At 38.6% G+C, this 16,966-nt stretch overlaps 1 protein-coding gene across 1 annotated transcript; it reads right to left on the reverse strand.

Annotated features, from left to right (window-relative positions):
* Nucleotides 1-16,022: 16,022 nt before the first annotated feature.
* On the reverse strand, nt 16,023-16,386 carry LOC133760867 (large ribosomal subunit protein eL42-like). Its single transcript, XM_062193449.1, has one exon. The coding sequence runs from the start codon at nt 16,362-16,364 to the stop codon at nt 16,044-16,046; it is 321 nt and encodes a 106-aa protein (XP_062049433.1). The 5' UTR covers nt 16,365-16,386; the 3' UTR covers nt 16,023-16,043.
* Nucleotides 16,387-16,966: the final 580 nt, after the last annotated feature.

Raw genomic sequence — 16,966 nt, forward strand, 5'->3', positions numbered from 1 at the left:
ACTCCCAGGGAGTAGTATTTGTTTCATCTATATGGACTACAGATAAGAGGAAGGTCAGAGAGATTGAATAATACACCTGAGCCTCTGTGGTTAGTATCCAGATGGATGGGGATTCAGTTTCAGGAAGTTTGATTGTACCTATGCAGTGTGTTGTACACTGTGGCTTTTGGTCTATTCATTGGCAAGGAGAAAAGGCTCTATTTTGTCTTTAGACACTCCATCAGGGTATGGTGATCCCAATCCTGACCCTCACTTGCATAAAGGAGGAATTGGGCTAATTAACTTTGATGAATAACACTTACTAAGCATGTGCTCTGTCCTAAAGAATGGAAACAGAGAACTTCTGAGTCATTGCATCAGTCTCTTCCTGAAGGTCCTTGGAGGAATGTTCACTGTTATCTATTTTCCAAGATATTCTATGAGCACAAAGATATTCCATAGGCACATTGTCAAAGTTGGTGGTCTTGTTTGCTTGTCTTTTAATTTTTCTAAGGGGCATGGAAAATACAGTTCTTGTAGTCTTTTAACCAGGCAACTGAATTATAACTGTATAGTAAAATACTTTATAATTTGAGACTGTGTTATTATTTATTAGTTGCATCAATGGGGTTTGGGAAAATTTTTCTGTTTATTTTCTCCCTTTGTGATACATTTTTACGCTTACCACAAAAGCCAATAGTGGCCATAGAATTTCAGTTATTTAAGGAAAATATTCTACCTACATGAAAATGTACACTGAGACAGCTATGGTCAAGCAGCAAAACTAAAGGGTGTTTTGGGCAAAGCCCCAGGCATTGTGGCTAGTAACAGAGGAGGCTGGCTTGCAAAGACCTTGAACTTGAGTGGATGCTAGACAACATCAGATACTGGAGCTTTTGCCACAAATTTACTTTGGTTAGATACAAAGACTCATCTGAGAATTATTTCTCTGCTTGTTGTCTGTTTAATTGCATTTTGAATAAGGAATTAGATATTTGACTTTTATAAACATTGCCTATGGTTATATTGGTCAAAAAAATGGAATTTACCACTTTCCCTAGGTGATCCTTAATTTGATAACTTGACTTCAAATGCAAAAAGACATTCTTAACTGTTTTTAATTATTAATGTTGATAAAATAAAGCAAGAAAATAGGCCACAGTTGTTTGTGTTCAACAATATGTCCCTCCTTCACTATCCTAATTCATTATACTATTTACATGCTGTACTCTTAATTTTACTTAAAAATGTGTTACTTAAAAACTCAGGTTTTGATAAGCTCATATCTTGAAGCACACTTTTTAGTGAAAAATGGCCTGTGTTCCAAATATTATATTCTATTTCCTTTGAGAAAATTATATAATAAATTATAAAATAAATGCATCTCAGACAAATTTTTTTTCAAGTGATACTCACATGATATTTAATATTTGTTTAATATCTCTGAAAACAACAAGGTGCAAGTGTTACCAGTAATGTATCACCAGGAACAGCTTCTGTGGTTGAAAGCCCCTTCAAAATGAAGGTTCTGAAGCATTTGAAGATTTTCTCCATTTGTATACAGTCAGGGCAAGACAATTGCTTCCCAAATGTTATATATTTACTGCTAGTGTTTTTGTGAGTGAATGTTTTTCTGGATCTGACTTTCAGTGTGACCTTCTCTTTCCAACTGCATTTAACATTTTGAAAAATGCCTGTTTTGGAAAGCAACTTTTTCCCAAACATATTTCTCCTGACTTACTGAGCGTTTTTCTTCTCAAACTTTTCCTCTAGCAGGAATACTGTCATTTTTGCTGGATCTACTTTTTAAATCTTTTCAAGGTGGATATGTTGGAGTAGGCTGGGATTCAGCACTTTGATCTTGCTAAAGATAACTTTTGGGGAAGCATTTTGCATTCTCTTAGGGGAACTTCCCTTTCTTCCTTTTCTACTGGGACCAGTCTGACTGCCTATTTGCCTGTCAGACCCCTCACACTAACAACGATGTTAAGTAACAAACTTCTGTAAAGAAAAGAGGCTCAGAACAGAGAGGAAACGGAGTATGAACTCATAGCCAGACCGAATTTATTGAGAAAAAATAAATCTGCAGAGGTCGACCAACTGCCACCATGCTCATTGGTGGAGACACTCTCCCCCTCCCTAATAGCTCTAGGCATGGAAAGGTGCCTGCATAGCCTCTTGCCCTGAGGACTGAAACATTCTGCAATAACTAAAGAACATCCTGTGGTTAAGATAGCATGTGCCTGCTTGTGATAACTATGTCCTGCCACCCGACCTTCAACCCTGAACAGATCCTGAAACAGCTCCTCTTTCCTACCCCCTACTGCTTCCCCTAATAAGTATATAAACCCCTGTGTAAAAAATAAACTTTACAGCTTGATCAGAACTCTTGTCTTGCTGCCTTCCTTGTGTCTCCTGTCCCTTTCATTCCTCCTTCTAGAGGAGCTCATAGACCAAACACGTGGCAGACGCCTTGCCCCCTGCAGGCTGGACCCTTTCATATCTTAGGTGGATAGGGTTGTGGGGGTGGAGGGGAGAAGGTGGATATGAGTTTCTCCATATTGGTTCTTCAGGTTTGGTCTACTAGCTTCCAAACATGGGGAAGAAAGCAGAGGGTGGTGTGGGGAACAATACAGGGTGTGAAATGGAACTGATCGCTTGAGAGAAGGCAGGGGTAACAAGAAACTAAAATGGCTGAGGCTCACATCCTGTTCCATCAACTTCTAAACACAAGGTCAGGGTATTTATTTCTTGCTATATCAGGCTAAGGCGGCATTAAAGGCAAATGAAGCGGTTTTGTACTGACTGTGGACCTAAGAATGTAATGGTGACTGCAGAGGCCCAAGTCAGCCAGAATATTGTCCCTGGCTGTCAAGATGCAGGTAGTTCCCAAGCCCAATCCACCAGCCAACCTTCTTTAGCTTTACTCCCTGAATTAAGGGATTAGTACAGCCAGCCCTGAAAGGGAGTCATCATCAAACACTAGATAACAATTTGGTGGCCAGTAATTCCAAGCACCAAAGCCCATTTAGTCATCAAAAACAGTCCCTGAAGAATATGGCATTGCTGACCAACCAGGAACTTGGACATAAGCTATACATGTAACTGGATAAGATAACCATCGTGACTCTAACCATTACCTTATTGCCTGGCCAGAGGCCATCAGGCAGCTACCCAATCCTTTGTGGCCCTTATTCCTGACTTCCCCCTTCTTGTTGCCTCCTTAACAAACCCAAAATATCCTTTTCAACAGGGTGGTAGGGCAGTAGTTCTTGAGATTCAGATACCTTCTACCCCTTCATGGGTGGACAGATTAAACTTTATTTTACTCTTGAAAACAAACCCCTCTAATGTTTCAGTAGGACCCGGTCACTTGTCTGTCTCACTTAGCCTAAGCTATCCTTGGGTGTCCTTTATCAAAAGTAACTCACTGACTTGAGGGAGTGATACAGCTGACCTCACAAGGTTTGAATTATTGGACTCTCAGAGTCATTTGCTTCTCCAATAGACAAGAAAATTGATGGCCAGTACTGTCAGGAGCAGTTTGATTAGGGGAATTCCAGGTCTTGGCAGAATATAACTGCCACCTTCATGTACCCTCCAGATCAACTGGAACCCACATGGGATAGAAGATTCCCTAAAGAGTGTGGCATAACTGACCAAAGGAAGGACATGAGCACCATTAACCAACCAGGAACTTGGCCATGAGCTAATCCCACATCTCTCAACCCCAATTTCAACCTATAAGAACCTTCACCCTTAACTCACTGGGGAATTGAGCAACAACTGCCCAGCTCCTGGCTCTCTGCTTTGCAACAAATACCTACTTTCTTCCACCGCCTGATGTCAGTGATTGTCTTTCTGTATGTCAGGTGAGTACAACTGGTTTGGAAGTTCTACAGCAACACCTCCAAATAGTTTGTGGTATTGTTTGGTAACACCCTCAAACCTTGTCTTTGTTATTTTAATTTGGCACCAGGAGCAGGAACCAACTTTTCAATAAGAGAAATTTTTATGACCACAGAGGACTGCTCCCACCCTAGATGATGTGTACCTAGCAACAGGCTTCCAGTGGCTGGAACAAGTTGGCCAAGGTGCATGCCAGGGCTTGCCTGTTCCAGATGCTGGGAACAGTGAGGGTCCACCCTGAGTAGTGGTGCAACCACTGCCTGTGGAGTTTCCACCTCCTGGGAGAGACATTGCCAATATGAGGCACCATTTCTATACTACTTGTGAAACTCCTTGGGGAAATTTGGACTGGTTGAGCAAATTATACCCATAAACCCATGACTAAGAAAAATTGATAATACAGCATGGTCTATGCATATATTAGATTCTAAAAAATAAATAAATACATAAAAAAAGACAAGGGGCTATTCTTAATCTTTCAAAGCCATGAAAGACCCTGATACATTGACATTAGGAAAGAAGAGTCACAAGACTAATGCCACAAGTTATAGAAACAGTTGTTTGTTTTTTTGTGCCATGAGATATACTGATATAGTTATATATTTCTACATGCCGTATTTCACTTCTATGTAGTTAAATAAATAAGTTGGAAACCCCATCAGGTAAAATAAAATATATTTATGCCTGGGTTTGCAGGATGGTATTTATGTCTGCTAGATGTTTAAGATATCAATTAGGCCTGGAAACAACTGGAACCATTCTACATATCAAATAAAAATTTCGTTCTTAATACTGTGCATATGAAAAACATGAAATTTGTTCTCTTTTGTAAATTAAAAAAAGAAAATATAGGAATGAATCCAGAAGACTTAACTTCTGAGCTATTTCAGCCCTCTCTGCCTCTCCCAAGTACCATTACTATATTTAACAACATCACATCTGAATTTTTAGCTGTAGTATGTCTTATGAGCTCCCCCTTTGTATTTCTAACTGCCAACCAAACATTTCCACCTGGAAATCCCACATTCAAATTCCACAAAACCAAACACTAGCAAACTTGGATATGGGTGTATGCCTGTATATTACAGACACTGACAATGAATTTTTCAAACTAATTTTGGCTCCCATTCTCCACTCTTATTTTACTTTCCAGATCCAGAACAAACACTTCATTATTTGGAATCCCTCCAAAACATGTCAGGCAGAATTAATAACTGGTATCTTTATATTCTCATTGAACTTAGTATATACCATTAATACTATATTCACATTTTTTATTATTAGTGAATCAGCTATCTTTCTCTTTTGCTACATCATCATCATCTAAGATAGATATTAGTTTTGTTATTTTTTTGTTTGTTTCAAGAGTATTATTTGATGGGGTTGGTGCTGTGGCATAGCAGGTTAACACCCTGGCCTGAAGTGATAGCATCCCATTTGGGTGCCAGTTCAAGACCTAGCTGCTCCACTTCAGATCCAGCTCTCTGCTATGGCCTGGGATAGCAGTAGAAGATGGCCCAAGTCCTTGGGCCTCTGCACCCATGTGGGAGACCTGGAAGAAGCTCCTGGCTCCTGGCTTCAGATCAGAGCAGCTCCACCCATTGCAGCCAATTGGGGATTGAACCAGCGGATGGAAAACTTCTCTCTCTCTCTGCCTCTCCTCTCTCTGTGTAACTCTGACTTTCAAATAAATAAATAAATCTTTTAAAAATAGTATTATTTGAAAACACTGAAATAAAACAGTGTTTTGGCTAGAAAAAACAGTTGACTGTTGGTGATGACTATGTTTTCTAACATCTCAGTCTTCATTAATAATCTGGTTATAATTTCTAAAGAAAATTGCTTAACAGTAGATGCAAGTCAGAAGAAACCCATAGATAAGAGGAGAGAGAAATAAAAAGAAAGCCACAACTTTGAGAATATATTATTGATGAAAAGATTAAGAAGGAATCAAAATCTTGTTTGGATAAAGAACTAACATTATTAATAAAAATTGCCCTAAAATAGGAGAACTATATTACTCTAGACTGGAAAGAAAAATAGGGAAAAAACTAAAGCTTTAAGTAAGTTGTAGAATGTATGAACAGGTCACAAAAGGCTTAAAGGGATACATCTTGCAAGAGAAATTTATTTTGTGATAAAATTAACTATAATTTTTAAAATAGTATATAAATTTTGGCTGGCGCCGTGGCTCAATAGGCTAATCCTCCGCCTTGCAGTGCCGGCACACCGGGTTCTAGTCCCGGTCGGGGCACCGATCCTGTCCCGGTTGCCCCTCTTCCAGGCCAGCTTTCTGCTGTGGCCAGGGAGTGCAGATGGAGGATGGCCCAAGTCCTTGGGCCCTGCACCCCATGGGAGACCAGGAGAAGCACCTGGCTCCTGCCATCGGATCAGCGCGGTGCGCTGGTCGCAGCGCTCCGGCCACGGCGGCCATTGGAGGGTGAACCAACGGCAAAAGGAAGACCTTTCTCTCTGTCTCTCTCTCTCACCGTCCACTCTGCCTGTCAAAAAAAAATTAAAAAAAAATAGTATATAAATTTTGCAAAAAGTTTTGCATTTTTTCTTTAATTCTTTGACCATCTTATAGACTATGGTTTTCCCTTTTGATAGTCTGCATTTGATTGATGATTATTCCTTGACTTTGTGGTAAGTTCCCGTAAGCTCTTCTCCCTAATTCTGACTCTAGTATAACTGGACACTAGATATTTATCTTAATAGCCTAGGTGGCAGGGCAGCTTGTTTTTATTAGAGGCTCTACATTTTGGTAACTGGCCAAGGAAACAAACATTTTGTGTTCTATTAATATAATTTCTTGTGTTCTCTGTTAGAGAACTGTTAAGTTCTGATTATTTTGTTTTTTTCAAGATTTATTTATTTATTTGAAAGTCTAAGTTACACAGAGAGAGGAGTGGCAGAGAGAGATTGAGAGAGAGAGTGAGAGAGGTCTTCCATCTGCTGGTTCATTCCCCAGTTGGCTGCAGCGGATGGAGCCAGGAGCTTCTTCCAAGTCTCCCACATGGGTGCAGGGGTCCAAGCACTTGGACCATCTTGTACTGCCTTCCCAGGCCATTGCAGAGAGTTGTATCAGAAGTGGAGCAGCTGGGACTTGAACTGGAGCCCATATGGGATGCCAGCATTCAAGGCAGTGGCTTTTACCCACTACACACAGTGCTGGTCCCAGTTCTGATTATTTTCAAAGAGCTGAGTGTTAAAGAGAGATAATTTTTTATATCTGCTCATATTAAAATATATGAACAATTATCTTATAACTGTGATTAAGTCTGGTCTATAAATTTTTTAATCACTCCTACTAAAAGGATGGATATTATTTCACAATGATAAGGGATCCCATTTTCACCAGATAACTTTAAGTTTTTTTGGCATGTTTAACAGGCTTCCTCAGAATTAAGGTTCTAAGTATTTGTTTTTTAACTTTGAAATTTCCAGTTGGGCCCTTGGAGCTATCAAAGGATACATCTCTCATTTATAGGAGTAATAGTTAATTGGACTCTTTAGATTGTATGAAAAGCACAGTCAAGTTATAAAATGATGATAAACTTTAGGTAATATTTCTTTTTTTTAAAGATTTATTTATTTATTCGAAAGTCAGAGTTACACAGAGAGGAGAGGCAGAGAGAGAGAGAGAGAGAGAGAGAGAGAGAGAGAGAGAGATCTTCCATCCGATGGTTCATTCCCCAATACAACCAGAGCTGCGCCCATCCAGAGCCAGGAACCAGGAGCTTCTTCTGGGTCTCCCACGTGGGTGTAGGGGCTCAAGGACTTGGGGTACCTTCTATTGCTATCTCAGGCCATAGAAGAGAGCTGGATTGGAAGTGGAGCAGCTTGGTCTTGAACTGGCACCCATATGGGATGCCGACACTTCAGGCCAGGGCATTATTAACCTGCTGTGCCACAGCGCCGGCCCCAGGTAATATTTCTATAGGTATGTTATTAATGTGAGGATTCTAGAAATTATAAAAATTTATTTCTAGTGTTCCAATTTTGCTTTTATCAGTCACAATGGTTATCTTGATAGAAAGAGGACCCAGAGGTCTTTCCAAGATCTTTGAGACAGCCCTTCCCACCATAAGCCCAGAAGCCTTAAAAGGAAAGATTTTTTAAAACTCTTTAGGTGCTTTCTAAAATGCATATGCAAAGACATAACTGTCCCTCCTGTCAAAGCTGAGTGTTATAATTTTCACTGGCTATTTCAAGGCTTTTGTCATTCACAGTTCTGCTTTTTCTCGGCAAACATTTACAGACATATTCATGGAGAAAACTGTGACAAATGTTCTTGAATAACAACTTTTGATTGCTTTAAGATCAGTTACTGGATAAGAATGTCCAAACTTCTGAGTTTAAGGAAAAAAACAAAAACACAGCTTGAAAAACCACAAAATGGAGAGTGGAGACAAGAATTACTTAAGTGAAACTGAACTAATTAAATTTGTAGATTTCTATGTCTTTTATTTAAAATACTGTTGGTTCTGTCTTTAAATGTTTCATCTTTTAAGTTCAGGAAAAATTTTTCCTGTGGTTTCTATTGCTTACAGTGCTTTGATCAGTTATAGTTTTATAACCAGACAAGGGACTGTTTACCTTTTCCACCTCTACTTAATTTCTCTAAAATTAGAAAACTTTTCTAAGGATGTTTTGTTTTTGTGGCATATGAGTGTTTGCTTGAGTTATTATCATAGCAAGATTTATTTGGAAACTTTGGCACATGTAAAATTTATGCACAAGAACACCTGGCTTAAAATGTTACTGGCCTTGCAGTGAGTAAATGGAGTTGTCACTTCCTAATAGGTCCTGAAACTTCAAAGGATTATGCGGTGTAGTTAAAAGAATAGTCTTCCTTGGATTGACTTTTTAACTTTTGAGGTTTTCTGAATATGAGATTATGCTAAATCTGCAACTATATTATAACCCTGTTCCTTGCTTTTAAAATGCAAATTTGGCTGGTTTTGAGCTTTGTGCATATTGTCTGTCAGAATTATGCAGAAGGACAATTCTCAGCAAGGCAATGATGGCCTGGCGCTTTAAGGTGATGACTCACACCTACAAAACAGGCAAATGTAAGTTTAATGGTGGAGTTTAGTTAACCTTAGCCTAAGGATCACTCTTTCTAAAACCTCTTTGTTGTTCAAATATGGCTGAAGAGGTTTTTGACTCCAATCCTGGTCATTAGGTCTTCTTAGGTTCTTGACCAGATCCACAACCAGATCAAATCTAACCTGGCGATGAAGGACAAAGAAAACCTACCTATAGGATGCTTGATAGTGGTATTTTCAGAAAAGGATCTTGAGCACAAGGAAAGAATAAAAATAAAGATGGAGTCAGGGGTGTCAATCCTAAATAAAATTAGATAAAGCAGTAGGTTATAAAGGAAAGATTTTTATGCAAGGTTGCCTGATACTAACTGTCACAAATGACTGTCCAAGGACTGAACCTTCCACATAGGATTCAATTTCAAAAGAGACATGCTAACTAGATATGACACTTGTAATTCTCACACCTAGTGCTTGAATCTGCTTACAGCACACACAGTGAGATGCTCAGGAAGCTCTTTCATCTCCCTGTACCTGCGAAGCAAGGATTAGGACTGGGAGTCATTACTCAAACTTTTGGAAAAATACACTACCTAATGGCATAGATTTCCGAACCTGGGCATTGCCACTCAAGGCTGGCTGACATGTCAGAATGATAACAAGCCCTTGTGTTGCACTGCAGGAGACAGACTAGTTCACTTTTGGGCAATACCACAGTTTATACAGCTCACTGTTTGCTATCAGTTCTAGGGAAAAAAGGGAGGTTACTGGTTCATGTCCAGACCTATGGGGAAATAACCAAGCCATACTATTTGACAACTGAAATGTTACTATAAAACTGTATCATCTTTTAATCTAGCCACCAGACTCCTCCAGGGAACCTATATGTGACGAATTATATGTTGTTGAACAAGTGTGTCCTAGCAGACTGAACTTGACTGATGTCCCCTTAGGGGCTACAGATCTTGAATTCTTCATGGATAGAAACAGCTTCATGGATCAAAAAAATGAAAGGTTGAATATACAGTAGAAACTCTCCAAGAAACACTGGAATCAGTCAAGTTGCCACCAGGTAGCTTAGTCCAGAGGGTCGAATTCAAAGCCCTTACCTGTGCCTTTTGCCTTAGAGGAGATAGGAAAGTAAACATTCATACTTCCTGTAAGTAAGGGAACAGGAATGTTGATGATCTCTGCTTCCTCTGGGATAGGTAGCTAAGATGTTCTTTGGGCCTCCCTTGGGTTCAAGGAAGATGAGAAAAACATATAGAAGCCTGTCAATTTATTCTTGGTTTGGGACTGAAAGTTTCTGGTAGAAGAAAATAATCATAACCTTTCTGGCTTTCATTGTAGATACAGGGATGCTAGCATGTTGTCATTATTGCTGCTGTGGAATGTTGATGCATCTGCAAGATATAGCTGTACCCAGACAAACTGGGCCAAACTCTATTGTGATTTAAAAATTCCGTTAATCCTGAAATGCCCCATATCGCCCCCTACCAACATGGAGTAGAATGGTAATCATCCCCACCTCAAGATTGATGAGGAGTGATGAGAAATAGAGGGGAATGGAACTGAGTCATTCAAACACTGCCTTGAACCATGATGCTAGATACCAACAGAGCCCAGGCTGCAAGCCAACCTTTCTTAGCTTAACTCAATGAATGGAGGGACTGCCACAGCCAGGCATCCAAAATACTAGTCACTGGATATATGAGGTCACTCGCTTCTCCAATAGATAACACTTTGGTGGTCAGTATTGTCCCAACAGGTTTGCTACCCCTTCATCTGTCAATAGATTAAACTTTCTCTTTTTACCCTCAAACCTTGTGCTTGTTATTTTCACTTGGTTGTGGGGACAGGGACCAAGCTTTTGATAAAACTATTGAATAAGCTTTAACTTTTATTTTCAAATTGAACCCAGAGTATGCCAGTTGACATGATCTGGAGGTGCTCCTCTGGCTCTGGGTTGGCTTTGCACTCAAGGTCAGAGAACTTTTCTCTTAGAATAGTGTTTTCAACCAAGTATGTAGCAGGATTAATATGTCAGTAGTATCTAAAAAGTAATTAAGCCACAGCTGTGACAATATAAAAAACATTGCTTTGTGGTGGGATTGATTTCTGAAATAAGATTGTAAGCCAGGATTTCAACATATTCACCCTTGAATTATTTTAGGAATGCCTGGAGAATGTAATGTGGAAATGTAATGCGGCTCTATAAAACTGGGTTTCAAGGTCATTTGTAAATATACTGTGAAGGAGATTTTGATGGAAGTTGAAACTGTAAAGAGAATTTCAGGTAGAAGCCTTTTTTAAATAAAAAACATAATCAATATTTACTCTTTTTGTCCAGGGTAAATTAGCTTGAATTTGAGTGATTGGGGTGGGAGAGTGTTAAATATGTAAATATTTCTATCTTAAATATTTGAAAGATGGCTCCATAGGGTGAATTTAATTGATGCAATCATGATGGAAGTTTTAAAGCACTCAGGGATTATGAAAGCTGCTTATTAATTCAATGTGGCTACATCAGCTACAGGTCATCTACAAGTTCGGCAAGCAGAAGGCTATAATGTACACTTTGACATTGTTAATTGTAGAGAGAATTAGGTGATGCATTAAGTAACAGAAAAAAGAAACTTGAATAGTCATTATATTATCCATACAAATACCTGACAAATAGAAATTAAAGACCCAGATGTCATCCAGCTGGAGAAAAATGTGCTCTATATTACTGAATCAATTTGGTAACAATATCTAAGTCTCAAGTCTTTAGCAGAATGAAAGTGAAGAACAATGCATTGTTGATGGCGGATATACAAGGACTCCAATATTAAGTTAAGGAAGGCTTTGAATGTGTTTGTGATGCAAATTTTTGGTGAAAACAGAAGATGAGTTAATTGCTCTGGTTGATTTGGGAGGAGAACAAAGTAAGCTTTTTCTTGTTGAAATCTCAAGCTATTAACTTCAAATGGCAGAGGACTCAGATTTATGTTATGTCAATAGAGCCTCCTTTCAAACTTGCTGCTCTTCCTTAGAAAAACCGGCCATCTGTAGTATTTTCTATGATTGCTAAGATTTCCTCAGATGACCATGCAAGGCAGAAAGTGCCACAGGAGAGCAGACAAAATCATAAATGTAGGCAATTTAGCTACAGGAGACACTTCAGAGCATCCAATTTTTTGAGTCTTGAAAGATCTGAATCATCTTTTGTTTAGGTGAATCATAATCTCACTTTCTGAACTTTCACAACAAAGCTCAATGTATTTGAAGTGTAATTACCAATATTGAGGATCGTAGCCACCTAACTTGGCAGACTATTACTCTTTCTTTGGCTCACTCCTTTAATCAAGGGCATTTTAGGGGCCAAATTTGACAGCTGCAGTGCTGGAGACAGATTGGTAACACGGTTCTGGGATAAGATACATTTTCTCTAGCTTTTGTGTCAAAGCAATTGGCAATCTATTAGAAAGTTTCATTGTCTGCATCAAAGCCAGGAGGGTGTAATGCACCATCTCTCTGGCAGAAGTATCAATAGAATAAAGTGCTTTTGATAAAATCACATTATATTCATGTCTATGGATCAAAGCAGAAGAAAAGCCTTTTTATATAAGAAAGAAACATTGGTGTTCCATGGTGTTATTCCTCTGGACGTTGGAAGTCCACTGACAACTCAGCTACATGGTAATGCAGGGAGGGTTCCAAAGACTGTAGACTCTCAAATATTTTTTCAAGGTGTGTTAGAAAATTTGGAGGGACAACAATAACAGCAAGCATGTAATAATAGCATTTTCTTGGCCCCAGCTGTAGTGTTATTTTGATTATATTCACTTATTTTGATTTGTAACCAAATGTAGGAATTTTCAATGTTATCATAAGCCATCTTAATTTCTCATCAACACTTTTTCTGTTCTTTTGCTCTCTCTACTTTCTCTTCTTTCCTACTCATCACCAAGGTACTAAATGATTACTAGGTACTCATATGATGACTACTTTTGCTTTTCACATTCTTGCTCTTATAAATGATATCAATGTCATTTAGTTTAGTTCACCAGTTGTTCAGCAGAACCTTTCAGGCTAATCTATCTGTTTAGATATTGCTACACAAGTGTAGAGTATCTGAAATCCGCTGAATTGACTATTGGAATGTTTTTCTGGAGTGAAAGAGCTCAAGTTCCCCACTAGCTGTCAGATTCAAGCTTTAAATAGTCACCTTTCCTGGCTCCTTTTCCCAGGTTCTCATCAGATCATTGTGTCAATATCCTATTTTAGTGGTGTATGGTTCTATTTTTTCTTTGACTGTGTCTTCTTTATTCTTAAGAAATATTTTGGATGTGTGCCTGATGAAAGGGCTTTGTGATTAGTTAAAGATCTGTGGTAAAGGAGAGTGCTGTTTTATTGTACCCAGCATCAGCAAATGTTAAATAATTGAGCTACCACAGAGTTTAGTGCACTCCTTTTTGAGATTTACAATGTGCACACTTCAAGAATTTTCTGAATTTAACTTCTGATTAGGTAGTGAGGAAAAGTTTATGATGATAACTGTGATACTTTGTAAAGTTCTTAAGTCTACTCTCTTTAACGTTGGCTCATAGAAGTCTTCTAGTTGTTAATATACTCAGAGGCATATTGACACCATTAAAATTGCACCTGGCCTACTTGCTGCTGAACACCATTTCACCACAGACAAAAGTTAATGAAAGGACACAGGTTTATTCAAGAGGTTACCAATCTTGGTGCTGGCAGTGTGGTGCAGTGAGTTGAGCCATGGCCTGCAGTGCCAGCATCCCATATGGACATATGGGATCCCATATGGTTAGAGTCCCAGCTGCTCCACTTGTGATGAAGCTTCTGCTAATGTACCTGGGAAAGCAGCATAGAATGGTCCAAGTACTTGGGCCTGCACACCGATGTGGGAGAAGCTCCTTACTCCTGGCTTTGGCCTGACCCTGCTCCAGCCATTGTAGCCTTTTGGGGAGTGAACCAGCAGATGGAAGACCTCTCTCTCTCTGTCTTGCCCTGTCTCTCTGTGACTCTGCCTTTCAAAATAAATAAAATAAATCTTTTTTTAAAAAAAGAGGCTACCAATCGTGGGGGAAAAAGCAGTTACCTTTGGTCTCAAAATTGCTTTTCCCAATTTGCAAGTTAGCAGGAGGACTTTTAACAGAAAAGATGGAGGTGAGGGGCAGTAGGGAAGAAGGATGACAAAGGGTAGGACCAGCTGTATGTTGGCCTCTGGCCATGAAATAAGGAGCTGGTTGGAGTCACAGTGGTTACATTCACCCTGCTATCATAAATCCAGTCCTCTGGTCATGTTGAGTGGGGTGGGACAGATGACTTTAAAACTTCAGCCAATTTTCTCTGGACTAGTTTCTGGAATTTTCTAATAAGCATTATTTATCTGTTGAATTGAACAGGTACTCTAATTAGTCAAAAGGTCAGCAGCTAGCTGTTGTCAGCCACAATGTGAAAAGGAAAGGAAGTTGTATCCATTATGGTTGTAATATTACCTTAAAAAACTTTAAAAAATTGATTTTTTTATATTGGAGAAAGTGAAAAAAAAACTTGAAACTGAAAATTGTTTTCTTTACTTTTACCCCTTTTCTGAACATGTTTTTCTTGAGTTAAAATAAGGCTAATTGGTAATTTTTTATCATCCAAAGTGGCAACCTCATTATAATGCTGGATCATATACTGGAATGCCCCTTATCTAACGTGACTTCCTAATTATTAAAATACTCCATTTTTTCTCCAGTTGTTTTCTTTATGAGTAAACAAACTGTGAAGTTCAATTGGCTTCCATTTGCACTTCATTGCTTCTTGACAGCAAATACTCTGCAAAAATGAGTTGCCTCTGGGTGTTAGTAATCTCCAAGGGCAAAAGAAACAAATGTGTGCATGATTTCTCTAATTTTAAAATGAGAAAACATCCTCCTTGTAATTTAACACATTTGAAAACTCTCCCAGAACATGATTTCCTCAACTTTATAAAGACAAAGCGTCTGCTTCTGAAATCTCCCAAATCATTATTTTGACATTTTAAGATGTGATTTATTAAATGGAAGCAGAGCCATCATCTGCAGGGAATAGGATCAGCAAGTATCAAGGACATACAAGTACTGTTGTTGTAGGCCATGAAGAATTTATGTGCGTTCTGACTAAGCAGAGTTGTATAACCAGAACTAAGGTGGGGAAGATTTGGGCGTTTGACACGGCAGTTAAGACTCCACTTTGATGTCCACAATGGTTCAAGTTCTACTACTACTTCCAACCCAGCTCTCTGTTAATGCATATCCTGGAAAGCAGCAGATGATGGCTCAAATACTTGAGTCCCTTCCATTCATGTGGGAGACCTGGGTTGAGCTCTGAGCTCCTGACTTGGGGATGGGCCAACCTTGGCTGTTGTGGGCATCTGCAGGGTGAACCAGTAGATGGAAGGTCTCTTTTCATCTGTTTCTCTGTTTCCCTCCCTCTGTGTTTCTCTGCCTTTCAAGTCAAATGAAAATAAATTAATTAGAAAAAATAAAACCAAAGAGAGTTAAGAGGAGTACTGACTTTTTTCCAACATACTTGGTTAGGTCTGGTTTGATTGCATTTCACAGTCTGTGAAAATGGAATCACAGGGCTGTGACAAGCTTTTTCCCTCTGTGGGGTCTGAGGGACAGATATCATGGCAGAACTATGATTTTGTCACAGCTTTGGCAGTTTCTTCAGCTCCCATGAGCAGACTCATTTGTACAGTTTAGATTTTTGTTCCTGTCACACCAAAGGGAAGGAAGACAAAATGCAGAATTCTATACACTGTAAAACTAAAAGTATTCAAAAAAAGAAAAGGAAAGAAATTTGAGGTATATCTTGGAAAATAATTCTTATTTCTTTCTGTTTATGATTAGGAGTCTGTTGTTTGAAACAGTAGAGACCTGGGATTGAGGATCTAAGGCTACCAGTTTTTAGCTCTACTATGGTAAGCAGGTTACTAATCTCTAATAATAGTATCAACCTCTTTAGCATGCTGAGAACATGATGTGAAATAGTGCAGAAATCGTGTATATAAAGCTATTTTCTTAACCTTTGATTTGATTGTCTTCATAACAATACAGAAGATGAAAATTAGAACTGGATCACTTGCCCCTTTCTCTTCTTATCTCCTCCCAATTCAAAATGTTTACATCTCTTAATAGCCAACATTCTCTCGGATCTGCAGTTGGGCTCCACACACTCAAGCCTCAGCACAATCTTCTTTGCAATTTTTGCCTTTTTCCGGAAAATCGGCTTAGTCTGTCCCCCACAACCACTCTGCTTCCCATCATAATGCCGCTTTCCCTGGGCAAACAGAGAGTCTTTGCGCTTCTTATACTGTGTCACCTTGTGGTGCTGGTGCTTGCCACACTTCTTACAGAAGGTCTGGCAGGTTTTCGGAACGTTCACCATGTTGCCGGAGCGCTATCAGCTCGGAAAGCGTATATAAAGCTATTAATACATAACCTTATACAGAAGGCAGCTGGTGAATTGTCCATTATTATTATCACCACACTTATAACTGATATTGCTAATAGAAGATGTTCATTACATGTGCAAAACACACTATATAAAATGCATACAAAGCTTTTCTTATTCTTTTCATATTCTTTCTTTAAATATCCATGCAATGGGTGTCAGAGGTATAAACTATGGGAATGTTAATTAATGATTAAAATGAAAGCAACAGAGTGGATGTTAACTTTGGAATGAAAAAGGTTCACATTGAATCTAAAAACGAAAATTTTTCTAAATTGATATTCTATATATATATAATTATTTAATTTAATCTTCACAGCAGCTCTGTGAGTTAAGAAGTACTTTGTCAACTTTTTCTTTTGTTTATACCTTGCTACTTCTTTTGATATTTAGTTTTTGAAATTATTTTCTGAGATTATAGATTTTTTATTAATAACATAACAATGGCTTATGCTTAATAAAATATAAAAAACAAGAAATGATAAAAAGAGAATGTTTAATCTTATTACCATGAGTTAGTCACTAGTGTTATTGTG

The sequence above is a fragment of the Lepus europaeus genome, chromosome 5, assembly GCF_033115175.1.
Source record: "Lepus europaeus isolate LE1 chromosome 5, mLepTim1.pri, whole genome shotgun sequence".
Taxonomy (NCBI): domain Eukaryota; kingdom Metazoa; phylum Chordata; class Mammalia; order Lagomorpha; family Leporidae; genus Lepus; species Lepus europaeus.

What these genes read in the sequence shown, in the direction of transcription:
- LOC133760867 (XM_062193449.1), bottom strand. Translation starts at nt 16,364, where the DNA reads ATGGTGAACGTTCCGAAAACCTGCCAGACCTTCTGTAAGAAGTGTGGC.